General features: G+C 43.0%; 1 protein-coding gene across 1 annotated transcript in view; it reads right to left on the bottom strand.

Moving 5' to 3' along the window:
- Window positions 1-14,523, bottom strand: part of ANKRD45 (ankyrin repeat domain 45) — a 34,019-nt gene extending 19,496 nt beyond the window's left edge. Inside the window, 2 exon segments of the mRNA XM_079107430.1 lie at window positions 8,542-8,881; window positions 14,226-14,523. Of these exon segments, the coding sequence (XP_078963556.1) occupies window positions 8,542-8,866 (325 nt within the window). The 5' untranslated portion in view covers window positions 8,867-8,881; window positions 14,226-14,523.
- Between the last annotated feature and the right edge of the window lie 5,271 nt (window positions 14,524-19,794).

The following is a 19,794-nucleotide window of genomic DNA, read 5'->3' as shown; positions in this document are numbered from 1 at the left end:
CCTGTGGCTCTGCGTGACGTGTCAGCTTATGCCTGCATGACTCTGGCTCTAGGAGCCTGGCCTCACGTTCCCCTCAGCAGCCCCAGGAACACTGGTCCAGGGTGTCCCCGGGTTCCTCGGACGGAAGGTGCAGGCTCAATGCAGCACCACGTCGGGATACACGCTCAGGACTGTGGCTCTCAGACTCGGGCAAGAAGGGTGCAGTGAGTCAGAGGACAGTCCTCTGTGCCCAAATCACGCGAGGCAGGAACTGAGGCAGAGAGAATGTATGGCAACTAACAAAATACAAGAAACAGGACGTCACTTTACATTTGTGGGCAAACGCCAGAAGGTTCATTTGAAAGACACACAAAGTAGGGAGCCCACTCTGCTAGACAGGAGAGATACACCCAAGTTCTTACGCTGGCGACCAGCTCGAGTCCCCTGGATGTGATGTGGAGCGGGTGTCAAGAGTGAACGAGCCCCACTTCTGGTTTGAGAAAGTTATGTCCACAGTGAATGCTGTGGCAATATAAAATTATAACAGTCCATTCCATTTACCTAGATAAGGACGGACACACAACTCCCTTAACAGGTCAAAAAGCAAGTACAACAGGTCAAAAAGCAACAAGAGCTGAGCAGGAGAATGAGCCAATGTGTTGAATCTATTGACTACTAGGCACCTTTTTTTTGTCATTTAATCCATTAACACTGTGAGTTAGGTAGCATCAGTCCATCACAGTGCCCAGAAACAAAGGTCAGAGGCTCTCCCTTCCCAGGGCCACACTGACCAAAACAAGATCAAAACCCAAGGCTATTACCAGGAAGGCTTATAAGGGGCAGGAAACGGCACCCAAATGTTTACCTCTGGCTCTCAAGAAGGGAAAGAGGACAGAAAACAACGATTCCACTTCCTTCCAGAAATTTCTTGGCTCCTGATTTGTCACATTCCCATAATCATGGGACTATTTTAGACCAAGTGATGAACTGTCATAACCAGAAAGGATAATAATAGAGTTAATAAGAAATGCAAAGTAGATGAAATGAACTACTTGAAGATCAGATAAAATAGGAATCGTCTCCCCTTTTTGGTCCAACATTTCTTTTTAAACATTACAAGTGAGAAATATTAAAAGACCAGGAGAGATTCACCCAAGAATTTTATTATGTCTTTGTTCCCTGCTGTCTTAGTCTATCACAGAATTCCACACACTGGTCATTTATAAAGAAGAGAAGGCTTTTTCCTTGCCGTTGGGGTCTGGGAAGTCCAATGTCAAGGCCTAGCATTCTGATGCAGGCTTTCTTGCTGGTTCCTCACAGCGTAGGAGGCAGGAAAGCAAGAGTGAATCCACTCCTACCAGGCTTTGTGTCACCAATCCACTCATGAGGGCTCCTTGCAGCCTAAACACCTCCCCAAAGGGCCCACCTCCCAACGTTGTTGAGTTTAAGTTCTCAACACATCATCTGGGGGGACCCATCTGACCACAGCGCCTTCTAAAACAGGCGGGGTGAGAACCACCTAGATATCCCCATTACTCCTGCCTCCTGCCTAAGATTGGAAGGGAGGAATAGGGTTTTTTCTATTTTTTAACATAGTTAAAAAAATCAAGAAAGCAAGATTTCTAAACAGATAGAGGCTTTTACCAAGGAATTTGCAACTTTTACCTGTTTTATCCCTTATTGGAATGGTCCATTTTCTAGAAAGAAACACATAGATCCTTATCGTGCATTAACCTCGTCACCCGTCCAAGAGAAAGAAAACATCTAAATGAGATTATTTCAGAAAGCATCCAGATAAGACAGGGGTTTTCCCATAACATTAGTGATGAGCATTGGATTCCAGGAGAGGGATACAGAAGGGGATGCTGGAAACCTCCACAGGAAGAAAGGGACCTTGCTGGAACTGGGAAGGATTCAGGTTGTTTCTGAGAAAAATCTCTTTGTGGAAGGTTACTGGAAAACAGTGTAAGTTGAGAGGAAGTTCGTGGCAGATGAAAAGACCAGAGGAGAAGAACCGGGAACTTTCCCTCTGTGCAAGCGCAGCTCTCATTTAAACTCACGCCCCTCCTGGGGCATGGGTATGGGCACCAGTGTTGTCCTCAGCTACAAATGAGGAAAGGGACGCACATGAGGATAAGTACTTGCGTATGTAAGTTAACGAGCTGGCCAATGGCAAGATCGAGTCCAGAACTGAGAGGACGACAATCAGGAACCAGTAACAGGCTGTGCAGCAAAAGACTCGCCTGCCTAGTTCATGTCTCACAACCTGCCTACCCTCAGCGTACCAGACCGTGTGGATTCCCAACCACGTGGCTTCCTACCGCACAACTTCACACATGCTGTTCTTCCTCCGGGAACAGCAATTACAGTAGTAGAATAAAATGTGTGCACATTTAATGCTTGCTTAGTGTTAATACTGATATTTTATAAAACTGGGCTTGCGATTCTTTTTTTAATTAGCAACGCTGATACAGTCATTCTATATTAGCATTACAAATAATCAAATGAAATTAAGAATAATTGAGGTTAAATAAAACAAACACTGTAAAATGAAAAAAATGTAATTAATTGGGCCGGGGTGGCCCCCTGGCAGAGTACTTGCCTAGCATGTGTGAGGCCCTGTGTTCGTTCCTCAGTACCACACACAAAAAAAATTAATTAATTAATTAAATAAAGGCATTGTGCCCATCCACAATTAAAAATATTTTTAAATTTTTTTTAAAATGTAATTAATCATGGCAATTACAAATGAAACATTGGTTGATCTTTTTTTAAGTATGTCAGTAGTATCACCAGAATATTTTTATACAAAATTTTTCAGCCACTGAAATTTTTCTGACTCAACATTAATGAGAAGTATAATGAGAAGGTTGTTAATATTAATGCCAAACTCTTTCCTTCAAATTATCTTAAAGTTATCCCATCACCAACTTGAAAACAGAAACGTATCTCTTTGAACAGCTTTCTGCATTTTAGTTAGTACTGCAAACTTTTCTTTTTTTTTTGCAAGTAAGCTGTTCTCTTCCCATCAAAAATTACAGGTTTATATTTATCATTTTTAGTTTCTTAACAAAGAAAATAAATTCCATTACATCTTCTCAATCAATTTCAAAACTATAGGGTTGATAATTAATTTTTTATACATTAATTTTTTATAACAAATTCTGCAGCATTACAATGTGGACTATCTGATTTTACACACTTCAGTTTGCCTTTTGTAAACATTGAGTAATTAAATCACTGTTACTATCAACCCATAAATGATTGATTGGGTGTCTTTGTTTGTTTTTTGGTGGTGCTGGGGACTGAACCCAGGGCCTTGCGCATGCTAGGCAAGCACTCGACCAACTGAGCCGTACCCCTAGGCCTTGTAAAGGATTGAAATCTCTTATTTTTAAAATGCCATTGCCACTGCAAAAATTATAACCATGGATACAGCTTGAGAGTGTTCCCAAAGGTTCATGCGATGGAAGTGTGGTCCCCAGGTGGTGACAAGAGGCAGTGGAACCTTTAAGAGGAAGATCCTAGGGGGTGTTGATTGGGCCACTGCGGTGCTGTGATTGGGAGGGACTAAGACGCCAGCACAAGACTCTGAGTCAGTTCTCATGAGAGGGGTGTTACAAAAAGATCAAGCCAGGCCCCTGCTCTGCCTTCCAGGCTCACCTGTGATCTCTCCCTCTCACACGTGCTCCCACCAGGGTGCCATCGGCATGAGGTCTTCACAGAGCCAAGCTGAGCCAGTGTTGGCACCATGCCCTTGAACCTCCAGAACCAAATAGGCTAATAAAGAGCCAAATAAACTCTTCTTTATAAATTACCCAGACTCTGGTATTTTGCTACAGCAATGGAAAATGGACTAATACACAGTGTGAGGTAACACGAATGTCATCAGCTAGACTTTACCATTCCTCAGTGTAAGCATACTACAACACTCATGTTGTACATGATAAGTACATACATTTTATCTGGCAATTGAAATCAATCAATCAATGAATTTGAAAAACAACAGATGATACTGTTATACCTGTTTTTTTTAAAGACCACTCTTTTGGCTTCTTGTAACGGTGGGTGAGTAATCCAGAACAGCAGAAATACTGGAATGCTAGTACCTGATCCTGTGGTCATTACTGCTTGCCCTTCCCCGTCCCTCACCTCTCCTTCACTGCTAGGTAAGCTATCAGTCATCCTTCAAGACTCCACATAAATATTCCCCCCTCTGCAAAACCTTCCATGAACATTCCCAACACTTCCAGGTAAAGCTGCCTTATCTCTGCCCTGAGTTACCACTGGCCCTTATCCTACCAGATGTCCTCACTGTTTATCTGTTTTCTGCTAAACCACAAAGTCACCAAATGGCCATCAGTTGATTATGTCTGTTTAAGTACAGTTGGATTTGGTAACCAAAGCCTTGCCAGGACCAGAGGGAGTCTCATGGTTAATGAACTGAATTATGTGAAGGCCTGTCCTCAGCTCAGTCACCAAAGGCACTTTCAAATAGACCAAATAGTCAGTGATGCCCAGTTCATAATCCTCTCTTTGGATCAAAATGTCCAATTCTCCAAAACTAATGTCTAAAAAGAAAGGATATCCTGAATGCAAACATGGTTCATTGCTAATCTTGAAAATGATCTTCCTTTCTTTAATTTCTGAGTATCATCCACAAAAAAAAAAATGGCATATATCTTCTCACTTTACAGAGACCCATATACTGCAGTCTTCACCCAAAAGTCTTTTTATTTTGGCTGATGATTTCATATGCCCCCAATAGTCCCTATTGCTGCTGCAGATGATTCCACGGGACTTCACAGGCCCCAAATACAATTTGGAGACCTTCCCAGAGTTCACACAGATGTATTGCCACAAAGTAGGAGGCCACATTTAAATGCCCCCAACATTCTCCACGTGCTAAGCTGCTACAGGTTGGTACCATCCTGAAAACTGACCCTACTTCTAGAGGACACCCTGTCCTAGAGGTTCCTATCCACAGCATATCTCCATTCCTGAGACATAGCTGTCATTCTCCCATGCGCAGACAGGTGACCACAGCACCATGACCCCACTTACTCTAACCACAGACCTAGGAGAAGAACCAAGACCAAGGTTTTCACACCCACATTATACCCCAAACCAGGGACTAACTGGTGAAACTAACTGGTGAAACTAACTGGTGACCTATGTGCACCTGTACCCAATGCAACTGTCAGCGAAAATCATCTCTATCGCACCAGGAGCCTGTCAACACTGTCAGTCAATGTGTAGCATCTGTGCACACAAGAATCCAGTCCAACAATTAGCCAAACTGGTCAGCTCAACTACAGTGGCCATGCATACCCAAACCCGGCCTGATGGCAAGGTGGATAGCAGCCCATCCCCATAAAACCAACAGCCATCGCATTTGCAAGAACCCACAAATGGCCCTGCAGCCAGCCCCGTTGCAGCCCTGCCCCCACGATACAGTGTCATACCACCCCAGTCACAAACCTCACAGCACAGGTCACTGATGCAGCTGCAGACATCACCACCAGGACTGCAGCTGAACAGACGCCATGCCACGGGTCCATCCGGAATCAAAGCTAAGGCACCCTACCCAGCTGGCACCCCATCATCAGTTCCCAGGAAAAAGCCTTTCCCTTTGCAGGGAAAGACAAAAATCATCCATTACATTAGAAAAAGTAACTATTGCTCTAGAAGTATGGGTATCAATGTGAGAGACAGACGAAACATTAAAAAGCAAAGAAATGTAATACCCCCAAGGACACAATAATTCTCCAGCAACAGACTCCAAAGAGAAGGAAATTTATAAAGTGCCTGAGAGGGAATTCAAAATAATAATCTTAAGGAAGTTCAGCAAATATAAGAGCATACAGACAAAAAAATCAAGGAAAACAACTCATGATCAGAATTAAAAGTTCAACAAAAAGATAAATATAAAAAAGAACCAAGCAGATATTTTGCACCTGGGATATTCAATGAGTGAAATGAAAAAAAAAAAAAAAAAAAAAAAAAAGTACAACTGAGAGCCACAAAAACAGACCAGATAAAGCAGAAATAATTTCTGAACTTGAAGACAAGTACTCTGAAGAAAAATATAGATGGGCGGAAAAGAATGAAAAACAGTGAGGAAAGCTACAGAATCTGTAAGATCCCATTAAAGGAACCAATATTCACATGATGGTAGCTCCTAAGGCAGAAGAGACAAAGAAAGGCACAGAAAGTAGACATAAAGAAATGGTAGCTGAAAAAGAGAGAAAGGAAAAACAGTTTAAAAACTTCCCGAGACTGGGGATAGATACAGATATCCAGATCCATGAAGCTCAAGACACCAAAATTAGACTCAACCCAAAAAGGTCCCTTTCAAGGCACACTATAATCAAGCCGTTAAAAGCTAAAGTCAGAAAGAGAATTCTAAAATCAGCAAGAGAAAACAGTCACTTAAATGGGAATTCCCACTAGACTAACAGTAGATTTATGAGTACAGGAGAGGATGGAATGATACATTCAGAGCACTTTAAAAAAAAAAAAAAAAAAAAAAAGCTGCCAACCGAGAATGCTATACCCAGCAAAGCTATCCTTCAGAAATGAAAAAGAAAGTGTTTACTGGGCAAGCAAAAACTGAAGGAATCCATTACCACTAGACTGGCCTTACAAGAAATTCTTAAAGAGTCCTCCATCTAGGGGCGAAAAGATAATAACTACCATCAGGAAAACAAGTGAAAGTAGAAACTCAATGACAGAGTGAACATAAATGATAAGAGAGAGGAATCAAACCTCACTCCACAGAACCATGAAGACTTACAATAAGCCAGGCATGGTGGCCCACACCTGTAATCACAGAGGCTCAGGAGACTGAGGCAGGAGAATCGCAAGTTCAAAGCCAGCCTCAGCAACTTAGTGAGGCCCTAAGCAACTTAGCAAGAGCCTGTCTCACAACAAAACATAAAAAAAAGGCCCAGGGATGTGGCTTAGTGATTAAGCGCCCTGGGTTCAATCCCTGGTGCAAAATAAATAAATAAATAAAGTTCAGTAAATTTTACCTTTAAAAACATTTGAGCTGGGGAGATAGCTAGTTGGTAGAGTGCTTGCCTTGCAAGCACAAAGCCCTGGGTTCAATCCCCAGCACCGCGAAAAAAAAAAAAAAAAATTTGAGACTGGAATTTGGAATTTGGTGGGGGCACAAGGACAAAGGAGACAGATTTTGATTGCTTATTCAATTTCTTTAATAACCATTGATCTAGTCAAGAATTCTATTTTTTTCTTGAACCAATTTTGGTAATTTATATGTTTTTAGAAATTCATCCATTTCATCCTCAGTAATTTAGTGAAGCGCTAAGCAACTTAGCAAGTTTTCATGTGTATTGTCACAAAATTAATTATAATATTTCCCAATTATTTTTTAATCATGGGTTTTTAATCTGTTCATATTTCATTTGTTTGATTCCAAATACAATTTGTGTTCTCTCTGTCTTGCTCTGATCCATATGATCACTGAGCCAGATTTTGGGTTTGTTGGTCTTCTCAGTGGCTCCTTATTTCCAACGTCATCACCCCCCTGTTCTTCTTTCCTTCTGTTCCCTCTGGTGACAAGCTCATTCTCTGCATCATGGTTATCGTGCTGGGGACTGGGCCCGGGGCTTCTGCATGCCAGGCCAGTGCTCCACCACTGAGCCATGAGCCTGGCCCTCAGTTTCTCTTTCTCTAACTTCTTGACTTAGATGCTTTTCTTATTGATCCTAACTGTTTATTACCGTCTAATATATGCACTCAACTAGAATTTCAATACATAGTGATCCTGTTGTCAAAGATTTCTTAATCTCCATTATATCTTCTGTGACCAACAGATTAAAGAGTTTGTTTCCAAAATTATTGTTATCTTTTCTAATTTGATTCCGTTGTGATCAGAGACCAAAGACTGCATGCTACAGATTTTGTGATATTGCTGAGACATCCCTTATGACTCAACATATGATCAGTTTCTTTCAGTGTTCCATGTGAATGTGAAGAGAATATGTATTCCTTATTCACTGGGGAGGACTGTTTTCTTTAATTTTCCACCAAGACCTTGTATTACATTTGCTATCAGAAAAAAAAAAAAATTACTGAGTTAAAAGGGATAATTAGATAACAACTGCTAAAAGCTAATAAATTTTCAAAAGCAAGAGATAACAGTAACACTATTGGACATTTACTATATACCAATTTACTATGAGCCACTCACACAGTGATATTTTTCTATTTATTAGCTGAATTAAATCCTCAGAAAACCCTATAAGGAAAATACAATTATCCTCATTTCTGAGTTGAGGAAACAAAAATGAAAAAGATTAGGTGATTCGCTAAGCCACAGAGACAATAAATGGTAAAATCGGTGTTCTTAAACACTGTGCTACACAATATCAACACTGATATATCCACAGGCATACACCATACAGGTGTTCATATATGTGCATAGATATATATGTAAAGTGTACAGCAGGCACATCAAATTTATCCAACCTTAAAGACAGTACCTGGTGTCTTTAGGTAGCCATAAGGAATACTGACGAGAGAGAAAAGACAAAATACCTCCGGTGGTCGTCTCGTTCAGATTCACACCATACTTTGCCAAGGCTCTAATGACGTCACTCTGCCCGGCCATGCAAGCTGCATACAACAGATTCCTCCCAACAACGTCTTCTTCCAAGAGTAGCTCCATGACATGGTCGTGATGAGGATCTTCAGGGTCCTCAAAAATCCTTCGCAAACCTTCTATATCCCCAGTAAGAACAGGCTTCAGTAGGGGGTTCTCAAGGCCTGTTTCCTTTGATCCTTGGAATTTTTCATCTTCTTCTGGCTGTGAGAAGACAGATTTTTCTGAACTCTCTGACTCTAAGGGTCCTTCTGGCTCCATTAACTCCAAAAATACCTAAACCCAAAAATAATAAAAATAAGGAATAGAAATTTATTCCAACACATCAATATTTAATCAGGTGATAGAGATGAGACTACTTAACCACTGGAAAATAATTACAAAATTAGATTTACTGGCCACTCAACCCAATAAAGATTATTGTGTATCTATTATGAGTAAATACACTGCCTAAGTATATCTTAAAATGATAATGTATGCTATAAACAATAATTCAACAGGAACAAAAAAAAGAGGTTAAAGGTCAAAGTGAGCTGAGTTCATTGGGAAAAGATTGAAAGAGAAGGCTAAAGAGGCCTACTTGTCTAAACAAGGGTCTTTCCTGGGGAGAAGTGAGAAATAAAACTGGATTACTAGAACCAAAGAACTTACTGACTCTGTTTTCTTAAGGCTGGGTGTCACCTACTAAATTGATTGAAGATTCATTCAGTGAATGGTTGCAACCCAGAGTGTGAAAAGACATTAGTCTTGAGTACACGAGAAGACCATCAGGAAGGGCACTAACAGAAGTTAGCTGGCATGTGCTAATGGCAAACAGCTTGGGTGACATATGTTACAACATAGCCAGGACGGTACCGCTTACATCTGTCTGTTCTCTGGTGTCATTTTTAAAAGCATCCACTTCCACTCTCAAACACGTCCATAAAATGATCGCTCACACTATTAATAGCAGCTGTGATCGTCCAAAACATTTCTGCTGCATATCTCCACTTTCGAACCTCTGAGAAGAGAGGCAGGATGTGTCTGGAATGCCTTTCCTCACTGGCCCGGCAGGGGCCCAGGCATGAGACCATAAAGACACCCGAAACTCTGTTTGAACCTCAGAGGCAATCCTGCCGCTGGGCTTAAAATAGCTTTTGATCTCCTCCATTCCATCTAACCAAATCCAATATAGGCCAACCACAAAACCACCTTCTTCCTAAAATTTCCCTGACTTCTCTCTTGAAACACCCTCTTCTCTCCACTCCAAAGGCTGTTACAAATAGTCTATGTCATGCAACTTATTAAGTATGGTTTTATACTATTTTTCAGTTGTTTCAAATATGTAAGGCATCTACCCACTTAGATTGCAGGGGGACAGGAATCAAGCATTATATCTCCTTTCTGACACTTTTAGACTTACCAAATTCATTTTTTTTTTTTTTTTTTTTTTTGCAGTGCCAGGGCCTTGTGCTTGCAAGACAAGCACTCTACCAACTGAGCTATATCCCCAGCCCTTACCAAAATTCTTGATAAGTCACATGTGTTCAGTAACCCTCCCCCAACCCCCATGGTACTGGAGATTGAACTTAGGGCCATCTACCCTTTTGAGACAGGGTCTTGCTAAATTGCTGAGGCTGACCTCAAACTTGTCATCCTCCTGCTTCAGCCTCTCAAGTGACTAAGATTACAGGCATATGCCACCACACCTTACTGTATCTGGTAACTATTAAAAATGAGGCCTGCAATTCCTAATACTTTTCTTCAAAGCCAAGAGCAATGGACTTCGGAGTCAAGAAGACTTGGGTTCATAGAGTAACCCTGTAACTTATTAGTAGCATAATTCTGGGAAATTTGCCTAATCTTTTGTAGGAATGACATAAGAACCTCATTTGTATATTGTTCTGAGGATTAAAATAAATGACTCTGTGCAAGCATGTGGTATTTGGCAGGCAGGAACTACTATCCTCATCACTGTATCATCATTAGTCCTCTAACAAAATCATCCAAGCAAAAGAAAAGATGGCAATGCTACTATTTCTTTTCCTCTTCTTTTTTTCAGTACAGAGTCTTCCTATGTAGGCTATGAATCAATTACTTTCTGCTCTACCACCACCAGGCAGTTGGTAACAGACAGATCATTCCACATCTACTGATCGGTAGACTCTGAATGAATTCAGAGATTTAGAGACAAACCAGATCAAATCCGGAAATAAGATTCAGACAAAAGGACTCAAAGTTCCTCTTGGTATACCCTTCACTAGAGCTCAATCTCCATCAGCCCAGAACCAACAAGATCTGGACCAGCGGTTCTCAAATTCTTTGATCTCAGGGCTTCAAACAGTCTTCAAAATTGAGACCTCAAAGAATTTTTATGTGGGTTCTATTTATCAATATTTATCATAGGGTAAGTAAAAATCCTTAAGTATTTATTAATTTATCCTAAAACAATTTTATGCAAGCATAAAACATAGTTCATGAAAAGCAACTCTATTTCCCAAAGCAAATCAAGCAGTGAAAAGGGTGGCCCTGTTTTACATTTTTGCAAAGCTCCTTAACATCTGGCTTAGTAAAGGACAAGGATCCCCAAGTCAGCTCTGCACTCAGGCTGAGACCAGGTAGGCTGTGATGCTCCTCGGCATCCATCACCCTCTGGAGAGCCACGTACACACGTGAGCGTGCAAAGGCCGGCAATGTCCCACTGGTGAAGGCTTCTCATGGAAAGAGCTGGACTGGCAGACTTCCTGAAAGTGCCTTGGGATCCCCAGGCATTCAAATCCTCTGGGCTACGGACAACCTTCACCCCACTCTACTCTACAGTCAACCCCTTAAGACCAGAACTATTTCTGGCTTTTTTGTATTTTGAGATATTTTCAAAGACTTTACTGGATTTTGGAGGATGTCAAATTTCTGATTTGGGGATTAATAAATCTTTTTACTTATTCATACATACACACACACACATATTGGTTCTGGAAAACATCAACTAATACAAAGAAAACTTGTGTTGGCTATGCATTGGCTAGTGTGACCATAACAGCTTCCCACATTTTTCTGAGATTAGTGGTGATACTAATGAAAGTGGTTTTTTTAAATATTATAGGATGAAATAGGCTAACATTTGAAACACTGGAATAACTATGTGAACCATTATTTTATCAATTACCATTATACTGCTGCACAAAATCTGCTTCACTCTCCACCATTTTCCATGATGCTGCAAAATCAGAAACAGGTAAAAGATCCAATATAAGAGAAGCCAGGAATGGTGGCTCACATCTATAGTCCCAGCTGCTAGGGAGGCTAATGCAGGAGGATCGTATGAGCTCAGGACTTCAGTGCTAGACTGGGCAACGCAGCCAGATCCCATGGCATAAAACACGAAGATAAGGCAGACAAATAGGTTTTAATGTAACACAGTATGACAATCTCATTGATAGAACTTCAGATTTCACACTGCAACTAGCTTTAATAAACTACCACTTTTCAAGTTTTGTTGTACTTACACTAAAAATGCACAATTACCTGAAAACACTATTAAAATGCTCCTTTTTCCAATTATACTGTATGAGAAGGAATTTTCCTTATATATTTCAACTAAAACATATTGCACCAGTGACTACAGAAGCAAAAATAAAAACCTTCCTGCTGAGCTAGAGTTGTGGTTCAGTGGTAAAGCACTTGCCTTGAACATATGAGGCACTGGGTTCCAGCCTCAGCCCCACCTATAAATAAATTAATTAATTAATTAAAGGTGTTATGTCCATCTACAACTAAAACTATTTTTTAAAAATATCCACCTGCTATTAGGCCAGAAATTAAAGACATTTGCAGTGATGTAAAAATGCCTCTCTTTTGTTAGTATTTTTTAGAAAAGTTATTTTTTGGAGAAATATGTAATTTATGTTAACATGAGTTTATTTTGTTGTTTTTAAAAAGAATTTTTTAAAGAATCTCAGTGTAAATTTTAATTTGTACTGCATTTCTAATACTGATAATAGAACCCACACAAGGAAAGCTCTTAGAGATCACTAATATTTAAGAGGATAGTGGAGTCCTAGGAACAAAAAGTTTGAGGGAAGGCTGTGTAGAAGACTCAAGCCTGGGCTGAAGGGAGTCTGAGCACTAGGAAACCACAGGTTATATATAACCAAGAATGCCCTCAGGGTAAGGAACCCATTGACCGAGAACTCGTCTGGAGCGGGGTACGGCAAACACTTCTCCAAAACTGGTTTCATGAACCATCACAAGCATCCGTATACCCAGAGCACCATCTCAAGGAGAATCAGAGAAGTTATCTAAGAACCCAAGCATCCGAACCTAAGAAATTAAATACCAGTTCAAAAAATCAATTGTAGATTGAGCTAAACTTTAAAACCAATTGGACATTTAGATTCTTTCTATCCAAATAATTAATAAGAAACTAGATGAGTAATAGACAAAAGTAAATTTCTTTGCTGACCCAAGAAATAATATGAAACAAAATTGTGACCCTGCTACCTATAACAGGTAGAGAACAGGCGCATTGCAGGGACCAGGGAGGCTGGAACTATGAAAGCAGAGTGGCAAATCTTAATTCTGTGTTTATTAATGATGCAACTTTTCTGAAACGAGGAGAAGGCCGTGCGGCCTCACTGAATGACTGGGGCGGGTCCGGTGCAGAACCTCTTCTTTATTCCTACGCTCTGCACCCTTTTGAAGCTGCTCGGGCATCGATAATAGAAAACCACCAAGGTCCTGGTTCCTGCCCTACAGGCCTCCGCAGTCTGCGGGAAGACACAAGGACAGGAGCAATGACAGAGGACGCGGGGCAGAAAGCAACTGGCGGGCGGCGGAGGGAGACGAGGACGGCCTCCACTCCAGACGCGGGGCGCAAGGTCCCTGGTGCGCTTCCCAGAGAGGGGACAGCAGCGTCCCGGGGTGGAAGGAGGAATCCAGGTCACGGAACTGGCATAACAAGACAGGAGAGGAGGCGACGGGCGGTCTGAAGTTGTGACAGAGGGGGATCCCGAGGGTCTTTCAAGCCAACTGAAAGCTTTCTTTGAAGAAGGAGGAGAAGAGGAAGAAGAGGAAGAGAAGGAGGAGGAGAAAGAGAAGGAAGGAGGAGGAGGGAGGAGCAGGAGAAGGGAGGAGGAGGAGGAGAAAGAGAAGGAAAGAGGAGGAGGGAGGAGGAGGAGGGGGAGAAAGAGAAGGAAGGAGGAGGAGGGAGGAGGAGGAAAAAGGAAGGAGGAGGAGGAGGAAGGAAGACGAGGAGGAGGAGGAGGAGGAGAAAGAGAAGGAAAGAGGAGGAGGGAGGAGGAGGAGGGGGAGCCGGCGAAGAAGTCGCCTCTGAGACCCGGAGCCGCAGCTCTGCGCACCCGGGCGTCCACCCCGGCCTGCGACGCGGGATGCCGCGTGGCAGCCCCGCCGCGGACCCGCAGCTCCTGCGGAAGGCGCGCCGCGCTCTCGGCCCCGGTGGCCGGCGGCTGCCGCCGGGATGCTCAGGGCGCCGCGGGGCAGGGGAGCGCGGAGCCCGCGCGGCGCAGAGGCCGGGGCGCCGCGGCTGCAGCCCCCGCCGCGGCCCCAGCAGCCCCGCGACGCCGCCCGGTCGCCCGCGCCCCCGCCGCGACCCCGGCACCACCGGCCCGCGGGCCCCACTCACCGCTCGCCCGCGCCGCCTCGCGTCTCCATGGCGACGGCGCCCGCGAGGCCGCGCCTCCCGCGCGCCCTGCGCGCCCCGTCTGCCCTGCGAGGTGCGGGACGCGAGCGCCGAGGGCCGGGATCCGCGCGGGCGGCAGGCGGCAGGGCGCGCTCTGAAAACCCGGCCGGGCGACCGCGCGAGCGGGGCCCAGGCGCGGCCAACGTCACCCGCAAGCAGCCCTTCCTGACGCCGCCGCGCGCCAGCGAGGTGGGAGCAGCCCGAACAGGAGGCCGAGGAGGACCAGGGGCGGAGGAGGACCAGGGGCCGAGGAGGACCAGGAGCCAAGGAGGACCAGAGGCCGAAAGAAAAGCAGCAGAGAAGGGCCGGGCCCGCGCGGTGACATGTGAAAGCTCGCACTGATGATCAGTGAAGACTGGGGAAGTTCTGTGATGAAGGCGCGTTTCAGCTCTTGGGTTTTCTTAAAGGGAATCGCTGCAGTACACTCTCAGTCCATGTGTACTAATCAGTTCATCCCACTTTGGATCCAGTCTTGGCCAGGAAGTGTTTTCTATACTCCTGGCAACAGTGATTGAGCCATGAAAAAAAATATGGGTCACAGATCAGTGTAAACAAAGCTAATCCTGAATTTCTTGGCAAATAAAGGGTCATGCTTTTTTTTTTTTTTTAATCCCCAGCAGGATTCAATGAGAGGAGGTGGTCAGCCCCAGTTCCTAGCAGCCATTGTGTCACCATGTGGAGAGAACTTGGAGGAATCAAAGAACCAAGAGGTAAAAGTGAGACTGAAGTTTGAAGCCATCATTTGAGTCCTGGATCTAGACATGCCTGAAGCCATTTTCTACCTCACTTTTCAATCTTGTGAGTCAATTGGTAACTGTTTTCTTTTTAATCCAAAAAACAGTTTGATTTCTGTCCCTTGTACTATCCATTCTTCAAAATGAAGAGGAAGGGAAACACAGTATGTCTTTATTTTAGAAATGGGCCATCCTTAGAGGTAAATACAAGAAATTTGGGATGGATAATATTACAGCTAAGTGGTTTCATTTGTGGATAAACAACTTCATTTGAATATACTGGTTAGTAGATTGATGTTAACCTGGAAGCAGGTATCAAGTAAAATGCTCGGGTCCTCTGTCACCCTCTGCATTTTAACATGCCTGTATCAGGCACATTCATCAGATGATCCAAAGACCATCATAATAAATTATACAATAGAAGATACAGAGTGAAAATCCACAGTCAAAACATAACTAGACTATGGAATGGGAGAAAATCTTTACACATGCACTTTAGATAGAGCACTATTCTCCAGAATTTATAAAGAGCTCATAAAACTTTACACCAAGAATACAAATAACCCAATCAATAAATGGGCTAAGGAAATGAGCAGACACTTCTCAGAAGAAGATTTACAAGCAATCAACATCTCTAGTAATAAGAGAAATGCAAATCAAAACTACCCTAAGATTCCATCTCACCCCAATTAGAATGACTATTAACAAGAACACCAGCAACAATAGGTGTTGCGAGGATGTGGGGGAAAAGGTACACTCATACATTTCTGGTAGGATTGCAAATTGGTGCAGCCACTTTGGGAAGCAGTGTGGAGAATTCTTAGAAAACTTGGAATGGACCCACCATTTGACCCAGCTATCCCACTCTTTGGTTTATACCCAAAGGGGGGACTTAAAATCAGCATACTACAGAAACACAGCCACATCAATGTTTATAGCAGCTCAATTCACAATAGCTAGATTGTGGAACCAACCTAGATGCCCTTCAATAGATGAATGGATGAAGAAACTGTGGTATATATATACACAATGGAATATTACTCAGTCATAAAAAAGAATAATATTATGGCATTTGCAGGTAAATGGATGTACTTAGAGAATATCATGCTGTACATAAATATATTTTTTGACCAATCCCCAAAAAATAAAGGCCAAATGTTTTCTCCGATAAGTGGATGATGATACATAACAGGGGGTGGGGGTAAGGGAAGAGTGGAGGAAGGCTGGATTGTGTAGAGAGAAATGCGGGATAGCAGAAGGTGGGGGGAAAGGAAAGATAGTGGAATGAGACAAACATCATCACCCTATGTACATGTATGATTATACAAACGGCATAACCCTACTTCATGTTCAACCAGAGAAATGAAAGTTGTACCCCATTTGTGTACAATGAGTCATAAAAAATAATAATAAATAAAAATAATAATAAAACATAACTAGAAATTCAATAAGCAAAGGGATGGGAAAAGGCATTCAAAAAATATTGGAAAAGGGCACAAAGGCACAAAACAAATAGTGAACAACTAAGTTTCACATAGCAGAGAACATGGGACTGAGTCAAGGAGGCAGGTAGCTCAGCTTCTTTGCACCCTCTGGTCCTTCTTGACCTCAGCCCTGAGGTCGGTTCTCACCTTACAGAGAGTTTCTGGTGAGGCCACTTGACACTGACATGGTGGCTTGATAGAACACACCTCGCCCACAGTGGAAATTCCTGGCTGCATGGTTACTTCTTTTTTTTTTTTTTTTTTTTTTTTTTGCAGTACTGGGGATTGAACTCAGGGCCTTGTGCTTGCCGAGGCAAGCACTCTACCAGCTGAGCTATCTCCCCAGCCCTTGCATGGTTACTTCTTGTACAGGCCAACTAGTCCAGCTATGCCAGGAGCTGCTAGCTAGTTACTTAGCTGGTTTTCAGTCATCTCAGTTCTCTGCTGGGGATGGCATGACCCACTCTGGAAGCCTCGGAGCCTGTGGTGTGACTCCACTGACACTGGCCACATTCCCCACATAGCACCTTTCTTTGCTTTTCTCACTGGTACTTCTGATGCCATCGGGTCTGTCGTGTCAGTTGTACCTCAGCCTGGACTTAACGCAGAGCCCTTGTCGGTCTTATGCTCCACTAAAAATGTCAGCCTTTTGCATCGCCCAATACATGAGCAGAAGCCGCCCCCTAAATATTAGAATCAACAGCCTTTAGAATCTGAAGAGGTATATCAGGCACTGAGGGAGGACTGCAATGCAATATTTTGTCCTCTGCCATAGAAGAGATGTCTCCACGTGCCCCAGACGGCTAGGTCCCCTAAAAATATACTGCTGTAGAGGGCCCCCTGAATATCCATAGAGTTAACCTGCCGCCTCTGAAGCACATGTGTCTTGCCAATAACTCCAGCATGTTATCCACATTTTGCTTTCTGAGTCTTCTTAGGACTATGTTGTTATCGATAGACTGGACCAGTGTGATGTTTTACGGAATTTCTGGCTGGTCCAGATCACTTGGGATTATGTTGTAATCAAAGGGGGGGTAAAACTAAAGGTATATGTTTGGCCATTCCAAGTGAACAGTTTCTGGTTTTTCTTTCTTTTCCTTTCTTTCTTTCTGCTTCTCAGAACTGGGGATTGAACCAGGGCCTCATGCATGCTAGGCCACCCGGCTACTTAGCCCTTGCAAACCATTTTCTCCATTGCAGACCCTTTTCTCCATTGTCAGACCCAAGTTATGTTGTGACTTCATTCTAATTATTGTCCTAGTGGCAAGGAGGGAGGATAACACACACCTGTAATCTCAGCAGCTTGAGAGACCAAGCAGGAGGATCACAAATTTGAGGCCAGTTTCAGCAATTTATCAAGACCCTCAGCAACTTAATGAGACCCTGTCTCAAATTTTAAAAGGGCTGAGATACTACCAAAAGCACTAGGCAGATTCAATACATCCCTATCAAACAAAATACCAATGACAGTCTTCACAGAACTAAAAAAACAGTCCTAAAATTCATTAGGAAGAATAAAAGACCCAGAATAGCCCATGCAGTACGAAACCAGAAGAGTAATGCTGGAAGCATCACATTACCCTTGACAAAGGTGGCAAATACACATGTTGGAGAACAGACAGCCTTCTTAACAGATGATCCGGGGAAACTGGGTATCCACATGTAGAAGAATGAAAGTAGATCCCTATCTTTCACCCTGCATGCAAGTCAACTCAGAGTGGATCAGAGACCTAGGAATTAGACCAGAAAGTCTGTGACTGCTAGAATAAAACAGGTCCAACACTGATACTGGCACAGGCACCAGCTTTCTTAAACAGCACCCCTGAAGCTCAAGAAGGGAAACCAAGAATCAGTAAGTGGGCATCAAAATGACAGGCACCTGGGTTGGTTCCATAATGTGGCTGTCGTGAATTGTGCTGCTGTAAACACTCACGTGCCTGTGTCACTAAACTATCACCGTGCTCAGCTCATGCACCCTAAAATCTTTAATTCCCAAAGTTCCCTGAACTCGGAGCATAGAAAAATGATCCCTCCTCCATAGAACATTCTCTTTGCTTGCTTGATGATGACACAGAGGCCTTCTCACCAAAGGACCCCAGCCTTTCCAAGACGAGACCCTAATCCTTTCCTTCTGCACCACAAAGGAAAGGAAGAGAGCCTACAGAAAGGGAGAAAATCTGTGCCAGCTGCTTCTCTGACAGCGTGTTAATATCCAGAGTACATGAAGAACTCAAAAAACTTAATGCCAAGAAGACAACCCAATCAGAAATGGGCAAAAGAACTAAACAGACATTTCTCAGAAGAAGAGATAAATGACCAACAAATAAATGAAAATATGTTCAACATCCCTGACAGTCAAGGAATTGCAAATCAAAACTACATTGTGATTCATCTCCAGTTAGAATGGCAGTCATCAGGAATACAAATAACAAATGCTCGTGAGAATGTGGGAGAAAAGGTACACTCATGCATTGTTGGTGGGACTGCAAATTAGCACAACCACTCTGGAAAGCAGTATGGAGGGTCCTCAAAAAACTAGGAAAGAAACCACCACATGACCTAGACATCCCACTTCTCGGTATGTATCTAAAAGAACTAAAATCCACATTAAGTGATACAGGCACATCAATGTCCACAGCAGTGCAACTCAACAGCCAAATTATGGAACCAGCCCAGGTGCCCATCAACAGGTGAATGGATCCCAGGTGCCCATCAACAGGTGAATGGATAAAGAAAATGTCACATCCACAGTGGAGTTTTAGTCAGTCATAAAGAAGAATGAAATTATATCATTTTCCGGTAAATGGGTAGAACTGAAGAACATCATGCTAAGCGAAATAAGCCTGACTCAGAAAGTCAAGAGTCAAATGTCTTCTCGCATACACAGAAGCTGGAACAAAGTAAGGAGAAAGTTGGGTGGGGGACAAATTCCTCCAAAATAGAGGGAAGATCATGGAGTAGAAGAAGGAGACTGAGGAGGCGGGGGAGGGATTGGAAAAGGGAGGAAATGCAGAATGAAACTGACAAAACTTATGCTATGTAGGTATATGAATATACCACAGTGAGTTCCACCTTTATGTCTGTCCATAAAGCACCAACTAAAAGACAATGAATAAACAGAAGGAAGACCAGGAGAGTAGAAGAGGGAGGGAGTAAAACGGTAGGAGGGAGGAGAAGAGGGAGAGAGGAAGCACTGGGGACTGAAATGGAGCAAATTATAGTCCATGCGTGTAAGTCAAAGTGTGCCCTGCTACTGTATATAACTGTAGTGCACTAATAAAAAAAATTTTTTAA

The sequence above is a fragment of the Sciurus vulgaris genome, assembly GCF_902686455.1.
Source record: "Sciurus vulgaris genome assembly, chromosome: 12".
Lineage (NCBI taxonomy): Eukaryota > Metazoa > Chordata > Mammalia > Rodentia > Sciuridae > Sciurus > Sciurus vulgaris.
This window is presented reverse-complemented; position numbering and strand designations above follow the sequence as displayed.